This window comes from Callorhinchus milii, unplaced genomic scaffold (genome assembly GCF_018977255.1).
Source record: "Callorhinchus milii isolate IMCB2004 unplaced genomic scaffold, IMCB_Cmil_1.0 Scaffold287, whole genome shotgun sequence".
Taxonomy (NCBI): Eukaryota; Metazoa; Chordata; class Chondrichthyes; order Chimaeriformes; family Callorhinchidae; genus Callorhinchus; species Callorhinchus milii.
In genome coordinates this window covers 19,653-42,043 of record NW_024705028.1, presented here as the reverse complement: position 1 = coordinate 42,043, position 22,391 = coordinate 19,653, and the positions used below count along the sequence as shown (strand labels likewise).

Here is a 22,391-nt window from a genome sequence, read left to right as displayed (position 1 = left end):
ATCCCTAAAACCGCTGACATCGTTCCGGTGACTAAAATAAAGCTCAGCTATTGCTCAAGCCTTGAGGTCATTATTTTGCTGTGTTTTTTTTAATATATCTATATATATAAAAAAAGAATACAAATGCACGAGGTAATTAAGAGCCAAAAACTAAAAAAAAAAGGTCGTTGCGACCGATTGCGAAGGAACTTTTAAGCCGAATGATATCTCCAATCGTTGTCTCCAGCAAATGCATTGCGCTTTCCTTCAACCCCCAGAACACAAAGGAATCTCCAGTCAAGACTGCGATGCGTATCATCACAAGCCATTGCTCAACGCGAACGCTCTCTCTCCCTTTACTGATGTAACGCAGTCTCGAATCCCTCCCCGCTCTCTTCCCGCACGCACGGCTGTTGATTTACTTCGCGTGGGTTGACAGGACTGTTTTGACAGGCGTCCGAGTGGGTGAATTTGCCGTTCAATATGACACGTTAACCGAGTGGCGCTAAAGCAAAGCATGACGACGGATTATATTTTTGGTCCTTTCCCCCCACTGTCATGTTCCCACCACCCCCTTTCTTCTCTCCAGCTGTCCCAAGCCTTTTGAACCCACGTATGACAATAACTGGGGGAAGCTGTTTGTCCATGATTCTGATATCTATTAGAAGACATTGATTCCCCCACCACCGCCCATAGGTTGGCAAACAAAACACCACAAACCCACAGTTCCGTGCAATACTCGAGTTTCAATGTAAAAAGCAAAGGTGTACTGGAGAGCAAGCACAGTTAAAAGCACCAAATATAAAAGTAGCTTAAAAGTCTCGTTTCTTACAATGCGTTAATCTTTCGTTTTAAAAAATATGAAATCCTAAAATGACTATAAAAACCGAGATAAAAGAATCTTCCGTCTCTTAAATATTTCGAATAGGGAACTTTCGTTTTAAAAAGTTTTTTTTTCGGGTGTTGTGTGTTTTTTGTGTTTTAAAATAGCACGGAAAGCCCACGTCTGTTTCGTGCTGTTCCTGGCAAGAGTTCAGTCTAGTAACAGTCTGCACTGCTGACAAGCAGGGGAATCGCATATCCACCCCAGCGATGGTTAAAATACACCAATGATAGTGAAGCCTTCAATTCTTTTTCCTTAAATCAATATTAAAACCTGCGTTGGTTGGTGTTCATCTGGGACGCAAACCCTGCAACCTTTTTGATGCATGCCACTGCTACTGAGACCAGTGGCGGCTGAACTTTTTGCATCGGCCGACAAAATAATCATAGAAGTAACATAATAGCATACGTAGGATTTATGCCGTAATTGGAAGAAATAGTCAATCAAGAAACATCTTGTTGGCCAACCCCTGGTCGGTCACACTGCCGTAAATCAAGAAATATTCAATCAGGAAACATTTATTTTGTTGGCCAACCGAGTTCAGGTTGTTTAGACACATCAAAAGACCCCACTCAATTTCAGAGGAAACATTTGTATCACCAGACAGCTAACGTCCCCTTTAATTAAAGGAGCTAAAGCTGTTTTAAAACACTTAGCATTGCAATCTGTTATCCCATGAGAAATCCACAACTAATCCTTTTTACGTACAAGGTTAATTTCTGTTGATATTTACAAACTCAAAAGCCATGCCACAGATTTGAGTTGAGACGATATCCTAAATATTACTCGAGGAATCATAAAATGTACTATAGTACTTATACTTCAAACTTACTCTGTTTTGCTTTCTCATTTAAAGGTTAGATTGTATTGTGCAGTGACATTTGGATTTCAGTCTAGTACCGCTAAATGAGCAGCTGGAAGCATAAGGAAATGTGAGCTTCCAGTCTCCCAAGTTACAGAATATGATGACGTGCAAAGATCCATAGCCAGCCTTGAAATAATCTCCTTCTACAGATGAATATTACAAAATAAAGTTGTACGATCCTTTTGAAAAAAAAATATTTTCAACAAGATTTTCCTCCTCCCTTTCTCTCTCTCTCTCTCTCTCTCTCTCTCTCTTTTTTTTCCTCATCCTTGCAGGATGCCAGAGTGAAATGTTAAGTTCCTTCCAAAGAACTGTTCGAAATGGCCTCTGTTCCCAGTGAATGGGCCCTTCGGGGGTTTATAGTGGCTTGTCGCTCTCTTTTTTCAGCCGACTGCAAGCAAAAGAAAAAAAAGGGAAAAAGTTATAGGAACAGTAAACTCCTCGGCGGAGGGCATTTTTTGTTTTGTTTTGCTTTTTTTTTTTTTGCATTCCATTTTCATGCCTTTCGAGATGTTACGATTAACAAAAAAACACAGTTCCTCTGGTGACTCGACTGGTAAAAGCCAGATAGACAGACACACACGGAAGATCCCAGGATCAATTTCCCCCCACCGCCCCCCCCCCCCTGAGTTCTGCACTATCTAAGCTCAACCCAAAGGTGAATGGTTACTGCAAGCGGCCTCAATCATTCTGGGATAAGGAAGAGAATGAGAGAGAGAGAGAAAGAGAAAGAGAGAGAGAGAGAGAGAGACAGAAACACCAGTGTTGCCCTGATTCTGATCGCCATCAAATGGCTGGAGGATCTGTGCGTTAAAAGACATCAGGTGAGGTCAGTCAGGATGGAGCTCAGCTATAACGCCCCTCTCTGTCAGTCTGCTGACACCCCCTGTCTTGGCCCTCACGCATTAAGAACAGCCACTTGGGATGTGGGAGCAGAGGGCAGACCAGGACCTGTGGAAAGCTCTTGTCAGCTGGAGTCAGCTTACAGGAGATAAGGTGGTGAGAGGGGAGAGGGAGTGAGAGGTGAGGTGGGAGACTCCATGTTTGTGCTGACTTACCTGGGCTCAAATTTAAAGTCAGTGAAAATGATAAGACCGAATCATAATCGGAGCACACACTCCCTGTCTCCCCTAGTCATGGCAGGTTGCCTGCATTTGACAAAAAAAAAAACCCCAAGAACTTTCAGCCCAGCGTAAGGTTGCTTTATCGCAGGATGGTAGTGAACTTGTTCACTGAAATACATCAGTGTTTTTTTTAAAAAATAATATATATATATATATAAATAAAAGAACAATAATCAAGTCAAAGCACATCAAGAACGTTAGCAGTTTTCATCCAACTCTGCTCGGCCACTGTTAAAAGTCACCGGTAGGACTGAACGAAACCGAGTGTGACTCTACATTCGTCTCAAGCGTTCTAACTTCCAAAGAAAGCACAAACGAGAAAAATAATCTTGCAGCCACGAAGGCAAGAAGGATACTGAACTCTCTCCCCTCCCCGGCTCCTCTCACCAACCACCCACTTGCCCCCCACCCCCCCCTCCCCACCCCCCCAACCACCCAAAAAAAAAAAAACCCTCTCACACAACAGTCCAGCTGAACACATCCCGAAGATTACGTTAGAATTTGAAACATGGTGGATGGGTCTTTGACCTCCCCCACCTTCCCACATGAAAATACAGCTGAGAGAGAATGTTATGGAAGTCATTCAGAATGCAGTCAAAAATGCCATGAGGAAGAAAGGAAACACAGACATGCAAATGTCTTCGATTGTAGCCTTAAAAAAAAGTTTCAAAAATTTAGTTGTAGCACAAAGGTTGGTTCGGTACAGGCTGAATAGGCCAGGCGCAATTTTAGTGCTCAGCTGCCCGTTTAAAGATTTGCAGTTTTGCACGAAATGTTTTTCAGCGCTATTTTTTTTTTGTTGTTGGTCGTTTCTCTCTTTTTTTTTTGGGCACGCCGCTAATTTAGCCAAATGCATTAGGGGCTACGCGAGAGATCGAATGCACACAAAGGGAAAAATTCCCACCAGACTAATTTTTTGAAACAAAAATCCAGGATCTAATGAGTAAGTCACTTACAAGTTTTGTTGCAATCTAATGAAGTCTTTACCTCATTTGAGTTCACAAGTCAGTGTTTATGGGAGCATAAACGGATGCAGCTATGGTTTTCACCTCGCCTAATATTGGAAGGAATCAAGAGTTTCATGAGAAGAGGAAGGTTCCTTATTAAGTTGTGTGTGTTTGTTTTTTTGTTTTAAAAAAATGTTTTCCAATTTTTCTCTCCTCCGCGAATGAGCTCAATGACTCCTACTGGAGCATGGCTTCACAGGAGCTTGGTTGCCATATTGCCCAAGCAGACATTTGGTTCAATGTTGTGCCAGCGGGCTGGACTGGGCTGGGCTGGGTGATGTGTGTGGCGGTGGTGGTGGGCGGGGGGGAGGGGTAGCCGAGCTTATCCTGGCATAAACACCTATGTATTTTTCGCACTGTGGAGTGAGCGGGAGTGGGGACCCTAGATGCCTCTTCTGGGTTTTCGCCTAATTGTGATTCAGGGACCCCACTAAAAAGTGTGCATTTGTACAGCTTGTGATAAAACTGCAATTGCCCTTCCAAGGTGTAAACACTTTCCAACACTGCCAATGCTCACACGTGAATAAAGGCCACTTGGGCTAGAGGTGACTGCCACCTATGGATGAGTAGCCCGGAAAAGGGAAGAGTTTGGAGGTGGGGGGGGGGGGGCGGAGAAAAGTATAGGAAAAAAATAAACCTCTCGCTGTGAATCCAAAATGTGGTCCCTGACCCAAAAAAAAGTGTTACTTCTCGATTGAGAGTGATCTCAACTTCGGAAGATAAAAGTAAGTTGTTAAGCTACGCTGGGGTTTTTTGGGGGATGGGGGAGTTGAAACAAAATAAAAGGTTGAACCTGAACGACAGTGTTTTGTTTGTGCTATTTAGCTCGGAGCAGCTCCTCTCAATGTAACCTTCGGTACACAAACTGGACGGTGTACTGACGGGATACTGAAGGTATCGTTCTGCAACTGAACAAGCCACTCGCCTAACCCACAATCGGGATGTATTTTGTAGGGTTTGTGCAGGAAAATTGCAGTATCGCCGTTCAAAAGAGACCATTTTTCCCTTTGCCCGTTGTTGCATGTTCACTCTTCTAAGCTTCCACCTGAATCATTCCACGCTCCACTCCCCCGCGCCCCACCCCCACCCCAATCTCTCCCCTGTTGCCCTTGACGGACTGCTGGGGGTAACTAGCTCACAAATGGTCCTTTCTGCCCTCCTCCAGGAAAGGATCTTGCCTTCGTTTCGTGATTCCACCCCCTTCCTTCCCCCCCAAACCCGGCCACAACCCCAACCCTTCCACAAAATAACCCTAAACTCATCAATTGAGAATCGGCAGATGTAAATTTGGACGCTAGGCTCGTGAACTATCTGTGCGCTGGCTACACCGGGTCGCTGGGGCTACTTGTGTTATTTTAATTTCGCAGCATTCCGCAGCCCGAAACTACAGCCGGTTAAGTTTTTAATCTGTGAAATACCAAATGCACGTTCTATTGAGAGGGAGAACATACCGCACACCGTTTGCGAGGTGCCCGCACTGCCTACCTGTAATAGTCTTCTTGGCCGGGAAGAGGGCCTCCGTGCATGTGATGGTGTCCGTGCAGCCACTGTTGTTCCATGGCCAATCTCTGTAGCTCTGCAGACTGGGCGTGCATTGCCTGCAGCTGGTGGGCGGCTGACATGGGAGCGTGGATGGCGCCTGGCAGGTCTCGGTACGGTGTCCCTGCGAAGAGACGCGTAAGAGGTCACGCCCGGTGGGGGGGGGGGGGGGGGTCATTCTCGGAGCTTGTTAAAAACAAAAAAAATGCCCCGTAGAAAAACGACACTCGTTATCAAACACGTTGTCCTGAAAGGAAAGTGCGTTCCCTACTGTCCTGGCTGCTCGTTTCGCTCAGCAAACACCTGCCTGCTTCACGTCCCCACCATCGGTAAGCAGGCGGGCTTTCTGCCATTCTGACCCCGTTCTCTGGAATTCCATCCCGAAACCCCTCCGAACCGCAACATACTAAGAATGCAACAACAACAACAGATTGCATTTATATAGCGCCTTTCACCTCGGGATGGACTGCTATCATGAAAAAAAGGCAGCAACAGCGGATTTGTCTCTTACCGAAGACCGGATGCCTGAGCATTTCGTGTTCGTGGGGACCCTGGGTCAACAGTGGGTTGGGTATTGCACCTGGTGGGTAGGGGAAGCGAGCCAAATGAGGCCCGGCCGCCAAGGGATCCACGAGGGGATGCACACCTCCTGTACCTGGTTTGCAAAGAGAAAAAAAAAAAATTCCATCAGAAACCGCAGGACCAGAAATTATAATAATAATAATAATCCTCGCATCTGATACGGCGCCTTCGAGACGTCTCGAGGAGACACTGTCAAGTGGAGCGACTGTACGTTTTGCGGGTGAAACGCGGCAGCCAATTGCGCACAGAGGCGTCCCCCCCCACACAAGAACAGCGGTGGGTTGAGGGAGCAAATTTATATATTTGTGCGTTTTGAAGGGACTGTTACCCCTGGAAAAGCGAACCGCCAATCGACCAACAACTGATAAGGTGACTGCGGGCAGGGAGAGGGGCTACTGTGCAATGCATCAAATAGCAAGGCAAGCACCTTCAAAGTATTCCCCCCACTCCCCCCCAAAATAAAATGAAACCGTGAGAATGGATGCTTCAGTGTTTACAAACATCAAAGATCAAGACGACGGGAACATTCTCAAAGAGTCACGCAATTTCGGCGTGATAAAGGCATTTCGCTCAGCCCTCTTATCGCACCGGTTGTGGAGGCAAATGAAATTCTTCGCATCTACCCAAATCGACGCGGAATATTTTGAAAAGTCCAGAAAATCATTTAGATCTGGACCCGTGATCTACCATCCGATTTCACGTTAGCCGTTTGATATTCCATCGCTGGCTCCACACGGCGGACAAATGCATCCACAAACAGAAAGGAGCAGCTTAGCAAAAAAGACTAATAATCGAAGCAGGATTTTTTTTGTGCACACGCAAATGGCATCTGTGATGCAACAATGTCCATTGGAACAAACCCGCCTTATTGAATGTGGTTTACTTGCATAAACTGATTGTCATCAAGATGCGGAAACTCAACGCTCCCTCGCCCCAGATTGATTCTCGACTGATTACTTGGCTGATGTTTTGCTCTTTTTTTCCCACTAATTAAATTTCTTAAATCTTGTGCAGGATGTACGAGACAATAGAACGCACCCTCCCCATGTGTAAGGCCTCATGAAACCCGGTGAAATTGGGATTTAAAATAAATAAAGCCTTGCTTGCTAACTCGGGGCTGCAGTGTGCTGTAATATGCATACAGCAAAGTGTAGATGAGACGTTACCTAGGCAGCACATCAATAATACTACTACTAATAATAATCCTTGCATTTCATATAGTGCCTTGTCACGTCTTCAAGACGTCTCTAAGCGCTTCACAGAATATACTGGAAAGTGAAGTGACTGTATATTTTGTGGGCGAAACGCAAGGTGCTTAGTATATATGATGCAGATACGGACATCACAAGGACTTACTTTAGGCTGAGATCAGCACTTTAATAACGCCAGACATTACTGTATTAGCAAAGCTCACTGTAATGGCATAGCACTTAGCTGAACATGGTAATTCAAATTAAGTAGGGAAGGAAACTTAAATGGGGATCTCAGACTAATAAAGCAGAAAAAAAGGGAGTAAATGGCAAACTTCAGATTTTGCATTCAATTCCGGCAATCCACATAATTGTCCACAACTGGGCCCTGGGAAGTTATTGAGCGGAGGGTTTTGAGACCGCTTTAAGAAAAATTGCGTTTAATTAGTTTCTTAAAAAGGGTAAAAAAAAAATGAAAGAATGATCATTTCACAAACCATTCTTAGATCAGAGGGATTAGTTTACAAGAATGTAAATGGGAATTATGAAATGATGTGCAATTCCTACTATTATTTGACATTATGATACGCCATAAGGACACCTTCATGCTGTGTCCCTCACAAAATGGACAGATAGTTTCTGCTCCTTTTCATTAAGATCTCAACAATCGGGGTAAAATTTACCTAATCTATCCTGGCTCAAACCCAACCTAATCTTTAAACTAAACCTAGTCCAAATAGTCGGCCAATGAACTGCACATCCTCATCGATTTGCTGCTCATTCCGATTTCCCTGACGGTGATAGCTGAGACAGACTGCAATAGTTTGAGTGTTCTGTGATTTTCTCCACGCTTGTGCCAAACAAAAGCCTCACCTACAGCCACAGTTCAGCGAGAGAGAGAGAGAATAGAGTGGGTTTAAGACCAGCTAAGGACATTCAGGTGGGCAATATGACAGCACTCTGGTCTTTGCGTATTGGTTGTTTGGTTCAAGCCCCCACATGGAAAGAATTCAGTTCATAACCTCGGCTGATAAGTCATTGGATATCATGTCTGCCTGATCCTCATGTTGACGAGCACAGATATCAACCCTCTCCCATAGAGACCAGTGGGCAGAATAGCTTCCTCTTTGGAATCATATTAACTCAGAAGAAAAAAGGGTTTACGTACATAAAAAAAACATTTCCACTGGAACAAGAAGAATTACAGAGAGCCAGCTTGGGAAAGGATATGTGGATATTAGCAAATATTATGCAGCAATATTGAGTTATAAGAGAATTAATTGCCTGTCTTGAATTCTCATGACTCTTCCTAGAGGATGCAACAACTGAATGAATCCCTCCCCTGTTCGAATCTTAAAAGGAAAAAAGAAAGAAGGCGGGGGGGGGAAGATTCAAAGTACTCTAATAAATTGCTGAATGGATGTATATGGAACCTATAAAACAGTTCCTATGTTCTCATAACGCTCTATCCAGTTTGAACGCTGCATACTGACAATTTAGACGGCGAGAGGAAAAATCTGATTCTATAATGGTACACAAAGGCACTTATCTCAGTGTTGAATATGCCTTCTCGAGATTTCCTCCCACGCTCCACATCTGTTAAGCTAAGCAGTTTCTGCTAAGTGGGAGTTGCGAAATGCACCATCGACACAGAATGAAGTGCCTGTGACTCCAGTTATGTAATTTTGTTAATCAATTAATCATCCCCAATTTTGTTTGAGAAAGAAAACTTAACGGCACTTAATTTTTTTCTTTGAAATAAAGTTCCGTGGGAGAGGATTTTTTTTTTAACCCCGCAAACTGGCGATTTCATCAACAAACAACTTGCACTTATACAGCGCCCCCCCCCCCGGGCAGTGTAGCGCCTCAGAGCGCTTAAAGTGGCGGAGCCTGACTCCGAGCCGGTGGGGAGTGGGGGGGAGGGAAGGTGGCTGTAAGCACGGTCGAAAAGGAAAGGTTTCAGGCGGGGCTTCAAATATTTAATCTATATTGAGAAGACAGTAATCTGAAGATAATGATAATAATCCTTGCATTTGATGTGGCGCCTTATCACATCTTCAAAACGTCTCAAAGCACTTCACAGAATACACTGTGAAGTGCGTTGACTGTAAATTTTGGTGTTCAGAACCGAACAGGTTTTTAACGATGCAATCACCAGGCTTCGAGCTCAATAGCTGCCGCATCAGCCTGTTGGGATGGTTTTAGAATCATAGACTATTACAGCACAGGAGGAGGCCATTCGGACCACGGGTACCCGTGCCGGCTCTTTGGAAGAGCTACCCAATCAGTCCCACTCCCCGACTCGTTCCCCATATCCTTGCAAATGTTTCCTGTCCAAGTACCTATCTAATTCCCTTTTGAAAGTTGTTATTGAATATGTTTCCACCGCCACGCTTTTCCTCAGTCAATTCAGTGTCTCGGCAGATTAGCCACAGTGCCGCAGGGGTTAACTTAAATGCGTTGAAGTGTTTAATCCGCTGCTAACTGGAGTTGCCAAGGAAACAAAATACGCAAGTCCCGGGCATCTCATTTTTTCCCCCCCGAGGTCAGGAAACTTATTCCACGGGTCATCAGTGATACTCTCATTCCTCCGACGTGAAAATGCTCTGCACTGAAAACACATCGGAGCATTCCCAGCCAGCGTTTGCGGAAAATGATTAACCCTGCAAGCGGCGAGTAGGTTTCTTCTCCTACCCTCCGCCCCCCACCCACTTCTCCATCCCAAATGTCTCGCTCAACTCGACTCGTGGCGAGCAAAGATTCTTCATCATAAACGGCAATTTGCGCTGTTTTTGTTTCCTAAACCACTGGGACGTGGGCCATTTTTAATCAAGAGAAATAAAAGGAAAGGTGACCTGGTTTAGACAGCACACACATCGCTTAGGGAGGATTAAACCGCAGTTAATGACTGCCTCGCTCATTGGTTTTGGCGGCTTGCGTCACCACAAATGGTGCCAACTCAGTATCGCAAAGGGCATCGTCCTCAATTGTTCCTTAAAAAAAGGGGAACAGGTACTTGCCTGTCCATAGCACACAATGTTTATCAGAGTAAGTCAACCTGGCCCTATTACTCACTATCGATTAGCCTCTGATAAGAATAACAACAACAGTAATCCTTGCATTTGCTATAGCGCCTTATCATGTCCTCGAGACGCATCAAACCGCTCCACGGGGGGGTATATTCTAAAGTGAATTGACTGTATATGTTGCGAGCGGAAGGATTCTGCTGATGTTACCGCTTTCTTCCACCACTGGCGGCAAAATCTCAAGAGAACAACACTCCCTTGCCTGCGCGTGCCTTGCGACTGTTGGGTCTTTTACAACTGGTAAAAAAGAAGTAGTCGTGACAAGGATGTTGGTAAATCCAGACCCTCACATTTTGTAACACCGAATTTAAGAAGCAGGACATTTGGAGGGCACCCGGCATTACCCAGGGAGTCGGAATCGGGACAGTTGTGGTTCCCAGAGTGTTACGTGGGTATAAACTATAGGAGTTTTGGCCGCATTACTATGAGAAGGACTGCTGTCTGTTGAACGTTAACAGGATATTGTCTTGGCTGGTGCTTAATGGATGGAGGTCAGATGAACTCACCTTGGTGTAGTGGATCTTGCTGATGTAGGTGTAAGTGAGAATGTATGTGTGAATGCTGGTGGTGATGGGGGGTTACGTTGAACATCTGCAGCCGGGCGAGGGGGTCGTTGGCCAGCGATGCCATGCGCTCTGCGTGTATCCTCTCAGCTGCCAGTCTATCAGCGTAAGACATTTCAGGCCGCAACTGGGGCCCGGCCAGCGCGAGTCTCTCTCGTTCGAGCGGGTTCAGTCCGGGGTGGAACGGTGGGAAGGGGTGAGCTCCTGCTTGGGGCTGGATTGTCAATGTGCCGTGCCGTCCAAACGGATCCATGGGGTTAGCCGCCGGGTGCAGGCCGTCCAGTTCGGGCGGCTTGACCTCGAAGCCGGGCTTCATCCTTTCACGGAACTCCCTCTCGCGAATCTCCCGCTCGCGGATCTCCCTCTCGCGCAGCTCCCGTTCCCTCATGGCTGGGTCGGCGCTGTACAAGCTCGGCATGTGGTAGGCCAGGATGGGGTCGGAGGCGTTCAGTGGGACGAAAAAGGGGTGGTTCCGGTTCGTGGGCGACATGACGTGGGGCCTCGCGTACTCGCTGAGTGTCCGCAAAGCCGGGGTGTCCGGTCCGATGTAGGGAGGGACGGCCGCGATGGTGGTGGGCGGGGGCTCGAACGAAGGTCTCATGTGGGCCGACCCGACGAGCTGAGCTTCGGTCAGGCGGGCCTCGTGGGAAGAGCTTGACGCTTTCTGCCGAGAGAGAAAGGAAAAAAATGGAACAGGTTGGAACATTTTAAGAGGGGAGGCGAGGAGAAATGCCTTCGCACAGCGGCGAGCTGTCGGGAAAGGCTGGTGGAAGCTGATTCCGTAACAACTCTCAAGAGAGACGTAGATAAGGTATTTGGGGAGGACACGTTTGCAGGGCTACAGGCGAGTGAGGGGGAGTGGGATCAATTCACACCGCTCTTTACTTTTAGACACAATGGGCCGAACGGCCTCCTTCTGTGCTGTGTAATTCTACGATCTGATGAACATTGCAGGTAAATCGCACAAGGGTGCAAAAAGATTCGGGGCTCCGGTTGTTTGATTCGCAATGAATCACTAGAGATCTCCTTCCTCTGAAAAGTCTCCAGGGTTAGCTAAAAGCAGTACAGAATTTGCTGACTGCACTCGCACAGAACACGAGCGAGCCAGAGTGAGTGCCCGTTTAGGGAAGCCTCCATATTTTATAATAATAATAATAATCCTTGCATTTGATACAGCTTCGAGGCGTCTCAAAGCGCTTCACAGAATGGGCTGTAAAGCGAATTGACTGTATATTTGTGGGCGAAACGCGGCAGCCAATTGCGCACAGTAGAGTCCCCACAAACAGTCGAGGATTGAAGTGACCAATCCACGATTGTTTTTTTTAAAAGGACTATTATCAGGCGTGAGTGTGGAGTAAGGAAACTTGCCCAAGGTTTCGCCCCCTGCTGGGAATCGAACCCAGGTCTCTTGCTTGTGAGGCGAGGGCTCTAACCACGGAGATACAGGACTCCTGAGTGCGTGCCTCCTGCCTGAAATTCGACTGACGCAACTTGTATCGTAGGGTTCGCTGAAAAGAGTAGCATCCAATATCAAGGGATGACCACGTTGCGCTAGTAGGTTAATAATACCCACTGTAGAAATAAACTGCGGACACAATGGGGTTGCATTAATATTTCAGAGAGAGTTATAAATTCTGCCGAGAGAATTATTTCAACGTCTCCCTGCACGGAAACTCACCGCGGCCCTCTCAGCCTCCCTCTCCCGTTCCCGTTCTCTCTCCCTCTCTTTTTCCTTTTCCTTCTCTTTCTCCTTCTCCTCTCTTGCTTTCTGCTCAGCTTCTCGCCTGGCCTTTTCCACTGCTTCCTCTCGTTTCTTGGCCAGCTTGGAGCCTTGCAGCGGTACAAAGTACAAGTCTGTCCTCGCGCAGGAATTGTAGCCACGGTCCAAATGTTTGATGAACCTAAAAACAGATCAAAGCAAAAACAAAAAAATTCAAATGAGGCACATAGGTAATAATAATAATAATACTTGCAATTTGTATAGCGCCCTATCACGTCTTCAAGACGTCCCAAAGAGCTTCACAGGATATACTGTAAAGAGTAGTGACTGTATATTTTGTGGGCGAAATGCGCCAGCCACAAACAGGATAGACACGATAGGATAAATAGGATAGTAGGTAAATAGGTAGGTAGGGAGGGAGGGAGGTAAAGGAGAAGGACATATCTATGTCTTTATTTAATCTCCACCGCTACCAGTATAACTGAACGGTAAAAGAATCCTTGCCATACCTGGCTGACTGACTGGCGTGGCTTGGTGTGCTAACAACCGTCGGTTCTGGAGACGGGCTCCTGTTGGGAGGTGGCGGGGGGCTGTCGGGCTCCTCCGGCTCCTCTTGGATCTCCTCTTTAATCTGAATGTTCGCCAACGGGGCGGAGACCGCGCAGGCCGAGCTCCCAGCGGACGCCACAGAGGCCACAGCGGCCGGGGTGGGTTGAATGGTGGGCACGGAGGCCACGCTCGACGTGGCTGGAGCAGGTGCCGCTGGAGATGCCATCGCAGGAGGCCCCGTGGGGATGAACGAGTGCGAGGGATACGGGGGCTGGGAGGGGACCTGGTGGGATGGCGCCGGGGGGTGCGCAGCCGTGGCTGGGAGGCTCTGAGCTTGGGTGAGGATCGGGGGCTGGGCAGGAGGAGGCTGGATCTGTTGAGTTTGAGGCATGAGCTGCAGCGGGGGCGGGTGCACGGAGGGAGGGTGGTGCGTCGAGAGGGAGCTGAGGGGCTTGAGAGCCGGAGGGGGCGGCAGGTTCGAAGGCATCTGCGGGAACGGCGGGAGTCCAGAGTGGTGAGGCGGGGCCTTGTGCGACTGCGGGTTGGAGATGGGGGTGATGGGAGTGGTGGGGGGCGGCTTGATGTGGGGCATCGCCCCGGGGGCCGGCGGCAAAGGCTGCTCCCGGGGGGGCTGGGCCTGTTGCTGCGTTTGCGGGGGCGGCAGGAGCTGCGGCTGCGTTGGGGCGGGAGCGTGTGGCTGGGGGTGGGCGGAAGCCGCCTGGGCTGACGCCTGTGAGGCCTGAACGGCAAGGGAGAAAGGCGGGCCCTGCATCGGAAGCTGTATGTGAGGCTGAGCTTGCAGTGAGTGCTGCGGCAAAGGCTGGACCTGGGCGTGGAGGGGAGGCTGGGATTGGGGCAGCGGCTGCGACTGGGTTTGCAGCAGTTGCTGCACGGGAGGGTGCGGGGACGGGAGCCTCTGGGGGTGCACTTGTGGGGCGGGCAGGATCAGGGAGTGGATCGGTGTCTGGCTCAGGGGCTGGGAGACTGGGGAGAGCTGCTGAGCGAGCGAGGCAGCTGAGCAGGCCACCGGAGGCGGCATCTGCGGCGATTCCAATGGCGGCAGCCCGGCGCACGGCGCCTGATGCACCGGGGGCTGCGACTGCAAGACTTGCTGCTGGGCGGAGGAGTCGGAGTCGCTCTCGTTGTCCCTCGGGCTGGGGATACTGGGCGACGTGCTGCGGTTGTCCTGGTCGATGTCCTTGGGATCGCTGCTCCCTTCATCGTTGACACTGCGGCTATCGGAGCTCTCGCCTTCCGACGGGGAATTTGGCCTGCTGATCTCCTGGGGTAAATCGGAAAAAAGGAATTGAAAGAAAGAAAGGAGAAGAAGAAAAAAAACGGTCACAGAGCGAGAGCCTGTTAACGAGCACGCGATCCTTCTCGGTCGTTTCGCACGGAACGGGTTGAGAAAGTTGCGCAAGGGGCAAAAAGATGTCGCCATCCGATAGTCGCAAGTGCCCAAAAGTTGCAACGGGTCCAGTTTGCCAATTGTTGCTCGATTGGAGGTTCAGAAAGCAAAAAATAAATAAATGAATTGATTTTGATGAAGCTGTGCGTCAAGATACAATATTGTTGCTTGCATTTTTACGCGGCGACTTCTAACGTTGCTGAGAATGTTTCAAAGCGCTTCACTGAGTCCACTGTACAGTGGATTGACTGCATATTTTATGGGTGAAACGTCTTATCTCAAAAGTGCTTTGTGGTAATAATTGTCAAGAACAGGTACCGGTGGGGCTTTAGTTCAATGTCTCACACCTCTGACCCGACACAGAGAGACTTGAGCTCGCAACTTTCTGACCCAGGGGCAAATGCTACCAAGATGACACCCAAGAACACGCAAGAGCAAAACGATAACAGATTTGTCAAACTGGAGCTGTAAGGGCAATAATAATAATAATAATAATGATATTAAAGCTTTAAATGCGACAGTAAAATATTAGAAGTCAAGAATCCAGGTCTTTCACGTCGAATATGATTGATTTTTTCCACCAAAGCAATTCTGAAATGACAATTAATAAGGAACATTTCAATTTGCCACTAACAATGAGCGCTAAAGCCAATGGGCCGAGTCTCGTGTGGAAGATATATATTCATCTAAATTACAGGACAAGCCGTAACAATGGGGGAAGCCAGCCGTAATTATATTGATATGTAAATTTTTAAGCCGGCTTCAAATGCAGCCAAAAATTTGAACTAAAAAGGGTTGCGTTTGAGGCAGTGAATTTGACTTCTCAACACTTATCGCACAACAGCGATGCTTTAATCAGTTTGTCACCTCTGACACAAAAATTGGGAGCTTGGAATAGATGCTGGGTTTCAGCAATGTAAATTTAGCTCATAGGAAACGGGCTGTTTTTGACCTGTAAATACAAGGCCTGCCCAGTCTCATCTCCGTTCAACAACTCTTTCTGTAAACAGAATACGCAAACGAACCACAACAGCTAAAGGTCAGTTTCTTCAATATCATCCCTTTGTTAAAGGACTTGAGACATTCTTGCTTGCAAACAGCAATATGTTAATGCGAGTTGTTTTTCTACAAACGCTCTCTTAAGAGCAGATGGCAGCTCAGAAAGTCCAGTCCCTCCACTCAGATCTGTTCCTGATCCCTAGTGGGGCTAGATAAGGAGGATCCTGGACACACAACCTGGGAAATGGGTGGGTGGGTCAAGCTCTCACACACCCCTCGTGTTGGCCAAGTCGCAGCACTGGTTGGGAATCTACAAGGCTGCCCACTCATTTGGCAGTGAAAAAATAAACAACAATCCTTGCATTTGACTTCAAAGTCCAATCACCGTCAGTCTCACTGGACCAATTGCCCAATGTCTTGGGCAGCAGTGTGTAAAGGAGCACATCAAAATGCCCCCTCGTACGTGCTAATGTAGAAACCAATGCCTGGGAACCGAGTAAAAGGCTGGGAGCCAAGTCTCCTTATATTCAGGTATTCCTGTCAGTCTCCACAGTAGTTATGTAACAGCGATATTTACCTAGCGCCATTTACCGTGCGCTCAAGGTGTTTGGCGAGTCCAAATCCTTCACTTAACAAGCACGAACTGTGTACCTTTCTTCCTTCATACCTGTGTTTTGGATTTCTTTGCAATCAATCTCTCCGGCTCTTCAGTGTCAGAGGCAGTCTTCTCTCTTTGGCGTTTGGCATTCTTCGATGGGGACGATATGTCATCCTTGGACCTCTGCCGGGGAAAAGAAGTGAGACCGACATCAGCTCGGTCAAGGAAGTAAACCGACTGGTGAAAAGGCCGAACTTATCCTTCGACAGAACTTTATTTAAAGCAGTGCTTTACTGCGGCAGCAAATAGGGATCTGTACAACTGTACAGAGCCATTGATCGACGTGTTAGACAGCACCAGGTCTTGCTCTAACACTCTGGAAGTCAGCAAGCAATTTTCTGCCACAATATTTCGCTTATACTCAATGCTTTTAGGGAGGGATGGTGATGGAGAGCAAGTTTAGATCGTCACCAAGCAAGTGCCAGACACAGGAATCCCAAGCCACTACAGCATCCGTTGTGGAAAGAGCGCAAATACCCTTAGCCACGTGTTAATTAGAAATCCAAGCTCCCCCCCCCATCCCCCCAAAAAAACAGACCAATATGTCTTGGTGTAGTAGAAACGCTTAACGGTCAGATTTCAGTTAGATTCAGATGCCAATCATTTCAAGGCGTTCAGTAGTTCTTATTCAGTTTATAGAGATTGTCAAGAGTGCCACAGCACGGAAACAGGCCATTTGGTCCTTTGAGCCTGCACCGTTTTTTTTTCCACGTAAGCCACATCATCTGATGGATGCCACGATCCTGCTGGTTCCCCATAATCTATTTTCAAGTGTACTTAAAAGAATTTAGGGATCTGTTTCAGCCGCAATTTGCAGCAGAGAATTCCATATTCCGATCGCCCTCTATGTAGGGATTCTTCTCGCCGCCTCCTTAGTTCTTTGCTATTAACTCAAACCTATACCCCTTTGTGACTCACCCATCGACAAATGGAAATAATACCTTACTTACTTTATCATAAAAGCATCGCACAAATATGAATTCCAGGCACTTTTAGACAGCAGAGAACAACAATATACACAGTCGCAACAGAAAACAGAGACTTATATGAAATGCAGTTATATCGTGTGCCATTAACAGACACTTAAGTGACAGTCCATAACATTTACTTACCGTGTGAAGTGCACACTCATGTTTTCCTCCTTTTGTTTTGAAAAGTTGGGGTTTTTTTGTTTTAGAAAAGAAAATATATAAAAGGCTGCCTAATTATAAGATTATTACAAAATCTGTTTTCTACCACCTTCTGAGGATGCACAATTTTGTGCTCCTGCTACAGCCAGTCTCTCCCCTCGCTAAGACAGGTTCCCTTCTCTCAGGAGGTTCGACAAATGTAGCGAGTTAATTAGGACTAGAAAATAACCGTTATCAGCACATTACCTTGCTGGGTTTTTTCATAGATTCTGCTTTGCTATCATTACTGGATGTGCTGGCAGCACTGGGAGAGTTACGCCCACTGGACCTGATGTCTTCATTGATAGGTGAGGTTCTACCGTCAGGACTGGCTGTCAGCTTTTTACGACCACTACGCAGTGAAGACATCTAATCGACAATATAAAATTATTATTATCATTATTAGAGCTATACGGAGACGGGCGGGCGGTTTAACAACAACCCATAAGCAAGCTTATAGCAGCGGCAGTCGCCAATTCAAAAAACGTGCCAGCTCACTCCTGCAATGTAGTGGTGACTTAAACATTTATTTTAATGCAAAATTTACGGGCTATGTTTAAGCGTAGAGGTCTCCTGTCTGCGTGCTTAACTGATTTACGTGAACTATACTGTTTTATAAAAGCAATTAGTTATGTGACCCTTAGTTGCCAGAGTTCTGAACACGTGTCTAGAACCTGCCTTAGCCTTCAGCTATCATCACTCAACTCGGTTTAACCCAGGCTCTACTCTCACTGCTGCGTTTTTTTTTGAAAAACAAGATCGAGCTTCGTATTGAGGTCATTGCCTGCTATGGATTAGAGCTGTAAGCATTTGGAAATCCAGCCTCAGTGATCTCGTGGAAAGGCAGGAGTTCCTCACAATTTCCATGTTTCATTAGCTCCAACTGGGACAGTGAGAGCTAATGTCCAGCTGCAAAAAAAAAGCGTGTTGGGGAACTTTTTATACCTCCCATCGTCGGGAACTTCTGTCTCAAAATAATTCGGAGCACGGCAATATCTAATGGCTGCCGCTGAATTCATCTGACGAGGGGAAAAAAACAAAGTAAGCTGAAATATAGGTCAATGGCAAGCAAAGCACTCAGTGGTTATTGGGTGTTGGATCCTGTGCTGTGGCACCTACGATTATTAATTCGACAGCTCCTAAAACACACTTGGGGAGAACGGCACAAAACTAGTAATCGTGTTCACAGCACATTGATTTTTTTTCTCTCTGCAGAAGGTCTGCACATTATTGGAGACAGACGAAGGAAAGATAGAACAACAAAGACATTCATACCAAGCCTCGACTTCTTCTGGTCCTCATGCTATGTTTCCCACTCAGACCATCTTCTTCCTCCTTGACTGGTTTAAACATAAATGGTGGCGGGTCCACTGGCTTCTCGATCGGCGGCAATTCCGCGTACTTCTTGAAGTGAATGCGACACTCTGTACACAGCAGTATGTTGTCTCTCCCTCCGTGGTGCCAATCTTTGGAGGCTGTTTTTTTTTCCGATAAAAACTCATTTTACACAAGGATTTGCAGGAAGGACGCCTCGACAGTAAGAACGTAAAAAAAAACACACAGAGGAAAAACAACAGATGACACATGCACCAGCAAGGTCATTTTATACATATAATTACAATGCTGAGTTCAATAACATTAATATAATAATAATCCTGGCATTTGATGCAGCGCCTGATCACATCTTCGAGACGTCTCAAAGCGCTTCACGGGATACACTGTCAAGTGAATTGACTGTGTGTTTCGTGGGCAAAAACCAATCGCGCACAGCGACGTCCCCGCAAACAATCGTGGATTGAGTGACAGAAATTTTGTGCCGTTAATGGTAGTATAAAAGAAAAATCCCACGTACTAGTTGTGAAACAATGACGACAGGCGTAACCCTTCAACTCCTGCTCGCTGTCCTCGCTGTCAAAGTCATCCTCGCTGGCAGAGCTCAGATCCACTAAGGGGAGAAATCAATGAAGCAGAAATAAGCACACGATCGAATGTAGTGGAGGATAGATTTTTTTCACCCTGTGGAGGATCAGTTTACACTCGGAAGAGAGCTGCAGAGACGAGGAACCGTGACTTTGAAAAACGTTAGAAAAATTGCAAATTATAGCTAAGCTATATGGGCGCACCAAAAGCATTTTAAGATGACGCTAAACTGATACATCTGGTTAATTTATTTGTTTGATGTGCATTATTTTACATGCACCGTTTTACTATGAGGAATAAAGGAGTGTGCAACTTGGCATTAAAAATTCTGTTTGAGTTTCTCCACAAAATCAATAGCACTTTGCTCCTTTATCGCTGATAAATCTTTCTACCTGTTACATAAAAACCTACCATTTTTATGGTACGTTGACAGTGCCGACAACCTTATTAATCGGTTTAGCACAACCAGGGCTTTAGAAAGAAAAGAACCTGCATTTTTATAGCACTTTATACGTCAAAACGTCGCCAAGAGATTCGCAGTAATTGCTTGCAGGTCTGGTGACTTTTTTTTCATAGGCAGCGGAGTGTTGGTCAGAACATGAGGACCCACTTCCTTCTCTTTCCAGACAGCATCACAGAATTTTTTTTTAATGAACCGGCAGATGGGACCTCAGTTTAGTGTCTCGCCTGAAGGACGGCACCTCTGATAACACAGTGAGATCCCCTAACACTGATGGCAGTCGAGGCTGACGCTATCAACCCAGACTGTGACTGAGCTGGGAGAAGTGCTGAACAGTTGGTCTTGTGAGTTGAAGTCCAACAAACTTCCAAGTCAAAATCCTGAGCACTCCCAACAAAGCCAAGCTTTATATTCAATCGGTACCTCGTGCACGCTATTGAAGACACATTCTTTGGTTTTAGTATATTACTATGAGCCAGTGTGTGAGCTTGGTGTTTGAAACGATTTGTCAAGTCGCAGCATCTCTTCAGATCGGTTCAAGCTGCCACGCCGTTAACTTGTCACAGAGTCAATGAAATTTACAGTCCCCCTGGCGGACTGGCACTTTTCAAAATACAAACGAACACGGCAGCGTATCTGCCCCGCCCCCCCACCGCTTCGTGTCCTCGCCCGGCTCGCGATTTCCGCACCCGCAATTCGCACCGCTCCCATGACGAACGGGGGCTTGAGAAAGTTCCAATACCGCAGCTGTCGAGGCCCGTGTCCGATACCCTTACCCCAGGCCCAACCTGCGGTGGATTTGGGAAGCAACGCAGTAGCAGTTTCACGACTGGCCTCGGCTACGATTTTCGTCAAGCCCTGGACGTTGCCGCAGCTCAATCGCTCTTGAGGAGAGGCGACAGCTCGAACGCTCACTTTCCAGCCCCGCGTGGGCGGCCTTTGGAGACCTGTGCGCGCCCGCCATTGCGTGAGCAGCTCGATTACTGTCAGAGAAAGGGCAACCAGGGCCCCGGCATGGTATAACCCACGTGCCACAGCTCAACCTTAAAGAACACCGTTCGTATTGTAATGAGGGTTCACTTTGTAGCTCGATTTGGGGCCACGCCGACCCCAATGTTTACGAACCCCCAAAGAGCGACCTAAAATGCGGGCGCTGACTCCAAGAGCCACTTCGAAACACCGGCTGGTGTACGGGAAGGTCAGACTGGCCGACTTCCGGGTCACCTGCACAGGTTTAGGACGCAGGACCCAATGACCAGCTGGACCCCGGCCATTTTGGCTTCCGGCGGGTTGACAAGTGGGGCCCTGCTTCCTGCCAGTCGGGGGGCGGCGGGGGGGGGGTGGGGGGGGGTGTTATGGACGACATGATTTGATCGGCATCCGACCTCAATGTGCTCGCTCTCTCTCTCTCCCTCTCTTCCGCCCCCACCCTCCCCGCTCGGATCAATAACCAAACTGGATCGGAACTCACAGAATTCACCAGACGGCGGTCGAGAAGGATTCACTGGTGTTGTTGCTGTGCGAGTTTTGATCCTCCTGAACACAGCCTGTCTGCGGTGTCTGCGATGTGCTCGGGAACTGGCAGCTTCCGGAGTTTTCTTCCAGTAGTAATAAAATGTCACCAGCTCCCCCTGGAACACAGCAAAATGGTTGTCAGCGAAGGAGCATCACACAACCCTGAACCTGGAGCCACTCGACAGGCTCGAAATGTGGATATCAATGGACGCGGAGGGCGGGTGTAGATTCCTTTGACGTACTGGCACAGACGCAAGTTGTTTTGCGAGGAACACACTCAAGCTCAACTCATTACCCCGCACCACCCACGTAACCAGACATTCTCCTTCTTGAAGGGCGATATACAGATAATAATGCGCCCCACTCTCCCTCCCCCGCCTCAATTTGTGAAGTGCGTTGTGTAAATTATAATAATAAATAATCCTTGTGTTTGATATAGCGCTGTTCACGTCTTCTAGACGGTGACCCGAATTGCAAGTTGAAAATAAATGATTTGAAAGGGGAAATCGGATAAGTGCTGGAAAAAGTGGAACATTAAAGGGAATGGGGAGAGCGTGACTAGACTCGCTGGCTCACATGGGAGTAAAACACCAGCGCAGTCTTGGGGAGTCGAACGGCTAGTTTCTGTGTGCCGTAACAGTCTAGGATTCTAGATGCCAAATGGCCGTTCTTTACGTGAGCCTCGAGCCTTGACAGGGAGCGGCAGCTGGGGTTTGGGATGATATAGAGCCTGAGTTAGACACTGACACAAGCGAATCTCCAGCAGAGGTCAGTGGAGAGTGATCAGGGGTGGGTACTTGGGATAATTCCTCTCTCTCTCTCCCCCCCCACCCACCACCCCTCCACCAGCTGTCTCTGCGCAAACCAGCAACACAATTATTTTTGGGCTCAAATCCATCCTTCTGGTAGTTCTCAATCTCAGTTTCTCACCACGTCCCTCAATCTCGCATTTCCCAGAAACCGGTCTCATTGCCTCAAGGATAAAAACAACCTGTGCTTTAATTTCCTCTGACGCTACGGGGTCAGTGAAACGCGAACTCCAGGAAGCAGCACGTAATTCGCGAGCGATTGTTTCATTTAACAAAGAGTATTGTGCAAAGGTTTGCAAAGAATGTACGGCCAGCACGGTAATAGGCCATCGGGCCGGCCAGTCCATGCGAGCATTATACTCCAAC

General features: G+C 47.4%; 1 protein-coding gene across 1 annotated transcript; it reads right to left on the bottom strand.

The window, feature by feature from the left end:
* Positions 1-1,940: 1,940 nt before the first annotated feature.
* Positions 1,941-21,350, bottom strand: LOC103184181 (arginine-glutamic acid dipeptide (RE) repeats a). The gene is made up of 11 exons (XM_042346061.1): positions 21,173-21,350; positions 19,174-19,266; positions 18,597-18,796; positions 17,529-17,690; positions 16,162-16,275; positions 13,048-14,369; positions 12,497-12,719; positions 10,762-11,482; positions 5,909-6,052; positions 5,344-5,521; positions 1,941-2,118 (listed from the first exon to the last, which is right to left on the bottom strand). Exons 3-11 carry the CDS (start codon positions 18,672-18,674, stop codon positions 2,085-2,087), a joined length of 2,976 nt encoding a protein of 991 aa, XP_042201995.1. The 5' UTR covers positions 18,675-18,796; positions 19,174-19,266; positions 21,173-21,350; the 3' UTR covers positions 1,941-2,084.
* Between the last annotated feature and the right edge of the window lie 1,041 nt (positions 21,351-22,391).